The following is a 3,769-nucleotide window of genomic DNA, read 5'->3' as shown; positions in this document are numbered from 1 at the left end:
TCCTAGTCCCCGTGTACTGTCCATATATATATATATATATATATATATTAAGGAAACGTACATTTTCCTTTTAAAACTGGAGTGTATAGAATAAGAACCAAACAAATATATCATTCTACTGCAAGATAAATTCACGTCTCGTATATTGAGGAGTCAATAATTTCTAATTTAATCAAATATATATAAATGTAAGAATGTTTTAAATACCAAATAAGGATTATTAGATTAATCATGTTATTTTTTAGTAAATCTATTTAGAGATACAAATGTCAATAACATAACATTTTCTGTAAATCTAGTTAGAGTTGAAATTAGTTGACTTCTAGAAATACAAGATGTGCATTTTTTTGGTGTCAAACATATTACACGATACTTGTTTATAGATCCGAAATGGTTTTGAGTGTCTCATCGATCTTCAAACTGTTGCTTACAAACCCATGTCATAGCGACAACAAAATAAGTTGCACCAACAAGAAGCAGAGGCAGGCATTTGTGTTTTTGTTAACCCCTCCCAACCTGCACTACGAAGAAAGAAAACTATTGCAAACAACAATATAAAAATGCTCTTTAACATGTACTGACTCTCATATTTATAGTTCAATGTATAAAACAACGAAAGATGCAGAGGTGCGCTCTAAGTCTAAATATAATCATGTAATTTTGGATGCAGCGTTTTATACCATCAGAATTCGGCATGGATCCATCCAAGATGACGCATGCTCTTGAACCAGGAAGGGTTACATTTGAAGAAAAGATGGACCTAAGACGGGCAATAGAAGAGGCCAACATTCCCCACACCTATGTTTCTGCCAATTGCTTTGCTGCTTACTTTTGCCCAAACCTATGTCAAATGCGTACCCTTTTGCCACCCAAAGAGAAAGTTCATGTATATGGAGACGGCAATGTCAAAGGTAAAAACATCATACACTACTTGTTCCTCTCCTCCGTCTATCATTACTTTTGTATTGAATTTGACATCGAGATCCATTTTCATTGTAATGTTTGTTTAGTTGATCACAAATATATATTAGCCTTTTGGACTGTACACATGTATAACATGTCATGTTTCCATTAAATTAATCAAAATAAGTATAACATGAGGATACTATATATACCTGATTGTTCCCATTTTATCTGAACGTAAATTATTGAACATGTCTTGTAAAGTGTACCATATACAAAATGGATATATTTACACGGAGATTTATAAAACTTGTAGTAATAACATGGTTCTAACTACGTAATTATGACAAATATATGTACCGTGAAGTTATATTTTGTGATGAAGACGATGTTGCAACATATACAATGAAGTCTGTTGATGATCCTCGCACATTGAACAAGACAATATACCTGAGACCACCAGAAAACATCTTGACTCAAAATGATGTTATCTCAACATGGGAAAACCTTTCTGGAAATGTTCTGGAGAAAATCCACATTCCTGCGGATGAATTCTTGGCTTCAATGAAAGGTAACTACAAAAATTGTTTGCCTAATTAAGCACAATGCATAGTTTTGAAAAATTCAATGCATAAGATTTTGATTCTTTCTTGTTTGTGTAATTATTAGTTGCACCATAATTGGTAGATGGTTCACATAAGTATTGTTTAGGGTGAACAGATGTGATTTCCACTTATAGCTGTACACATAATAGACCAAAAAATGGTATCGTCCTACTTTCGACATTAAAGGCTGATGTCTGGAGTGTACTACACTACCACATGTAAAAAATATCATTCGTATTTTCTAAAAAAATTTAGTGTCCATGAAAATTGTCGTTACACATTTCCCTGTTGAACACAAATTATGACTTTCCAAGGATGTGCAGATACTGACTTCGCCAATCAAGTTGGAGTGGGACACTATTACCACATTTTCTATGAAGGTTGCTTGACAAACTTTGAAATTGGTGATGATGGAGCAGAGGGTACTCTATTGTACCCAGAGGTTCAGTATACCCGCATGGACGAGTATATGAAAAGATATGTATAACTACTAAAGTAAACTTGTCTGAACTAAACAGTTGTTGTATGTGACCTTTAGTTGCATGGACGAGTACATGAAAACATATCTGTAACTGCAAAAGTAAACTCATTGTTGGCTTCTGTGAGTGAATCACTTGTTGTATGTGATCTTTTCGGGTTATTGTTGCTTTGTTGTATTACTCAGTCTAGATTCTTCATTTTTAACATAATTGGCTGCTCTTTTGCCTGATTTGTATCGAAAAAAATTGTTACCTCTGTCTTAGCATATTAGAATCGCTCAACACCATGTGTTAGAATTATTTATTCGTTGTAATGCCACAGGTTCCAAATGGTCCATATTATCTCTAGACTTTGAACATGTTTGGCCTTTGTACTATGCCATAGTCTAAATCACTTACATCCATTGTACAGCAGACCATACAGTCCCATTAACCCGGTTATAATTTGGTCACCGCTTCATGTAAAAGGACTAACCTAGGGTAGTGTTATGAACTCTAGAAACTTCATTTGTTGTTCTAATCCACCTTAATAATGAAGGTGGTGAAACTAAGTGATGAGACCAGTATGCCTAAGAGACAGGGTTTTGAACTAGGCTTCTTAAAAACTACATGGCCTCTATTTTCTACTCATCAAAACCAATTCAAGATTTCTATCTGAATGTGTATTATAGTTTTGCTAAGTGTTGGTATCTCTACGGCAAAAATGAGATTGCATCATAGGTTCCAATTATACTACTAAGAACAACTCTAATAGGGCCCCTACTTGAGCTATTAAAACCAAAATTGAAGGTTGTAAGTGCATTAAGCCACTTAATGTGTTTTGGTTGATTAAATGACAACCGCGATTAAAACACTAATGATCTTTCTAAGTGTGAAATAGGGAAAAGCTATCTCATAGGTATTTTGATACAAGTTTACAAAAGCCAAAATTATGTATTGTTGTATGAAGCAATATACTTCAAGCCCAAAAACAACAATGCAAATGGACTTATTAAAAAGGCTTGTTTATTGTGAAGATCGCTATCACTTATATGAAAGCAAAAAAAAAAGAAAAGTATAAAATTGATTGGATGATTCAAAGCAACATATGACTTGAAGACTTGAGATGGTGAAGATACCAAGGAAAGGCTTCGAGGTACTAAGCAAGGGTGAAGGGCAAGCGACGGCTTGACGGCCGAAAAAACTAGCTAGGGTGAAGAAGGAATTACTTGCATTTAGTTGAGGTACTAATCAAGCTCTAAGGGTCATGTTGATGTGGAGGATCAAATCTACTATTGAAGTAGTTAATGGAAATAACTTGGTACATTTGGAGTAAAACCTATCAATTGAATGGAACCAAGTCATGTGCTCAAGATGGCTATGCTCAAGATGAAAACAAGTTTGACATGATGACATCCTCAGCTTATCAAGAATTGAAAGAAAGGCTTTGGTTTGATGGAAGCTTCTCAAGTGGTTTCAATTTGATTTATCTTTTGATCTTGAGTTGACAGGAAAGCCGTACTATTAAGAGGGATGCATCATGATCATAGATTAATACTCGCTAGTGCTCAAGTCAACCCATGTGAGGTCATAGAGAAACTAACCTGAGAGCTGATCTCAATGTGCACAGGCCGTGCATACCGGAGGTGTCTGGTATGATACTGGACGCATCCGGTATGGGTACTATTGTGCATACTGACTTTCTAAGGTGTGCTGACTAAGGAGCTGTTCCGGCGCGCGTCAGCACTTTCGGCGCATGTCAGCAGTGCTCACACGTCGGAAGTTCCGACGTTCGTCGCGAGT

General features: G+C 35.7%; 1 protein-coding gene across 2 annotated transcripts in view; it reads left to right on the top strand.

Annotated features, from left to right (window-relative positions):
* LOC110429729 (isoflavone reductase homolog) overlaps positions 1 to 2,171 on the top strand; it is a 5,334-nt gene extending 3,163 nt beyond the window's left edge. Inside the window, exons 2-4 of one of the 2 annotated variants that reach the window (XM_021446175.1) lie at positions 671 to 911; positions 1,271 to 1,474; positions 1,823 to 2,171. In XM_021446175.1, the coding sequence (XP_021301850.1) occupies positions 671 to 911; positions 1,271 to 1,474; positions 1,823 to 1,995 (618 nt within the window). In that variant the 3' untranslated portion in view covers positions 1,996 to 2,171. The remainder of the gene's footprint in view (positions 1 to 670; positions 912 to 1,270; positions 1,475 to 1,822) is intronic. The other variant, XM_021446176.1, reaches the window with a different exon arrangement.

This window comes from Sorghum bicolor, chromosome 8 (assembly GCF_000003195.3).
Source record: "Sorghum bicolor cultivar BTx623 chromosome 8, Sorghum_bicolor_NCBIv3, whole genome shotgun sequence".
Taxonomy (NCBI): Eukaryota; Viridiplantae; Streptophyta; class Magnoliopsida; order Poales; family Poaceae; genus Sorghum; species Sorghum bicolor.
The sequence above is the reverse complement of the archived record's forward strand: the minus strand, read 5'-3'. Positions and strand labels throughout refer to the sequence as shown.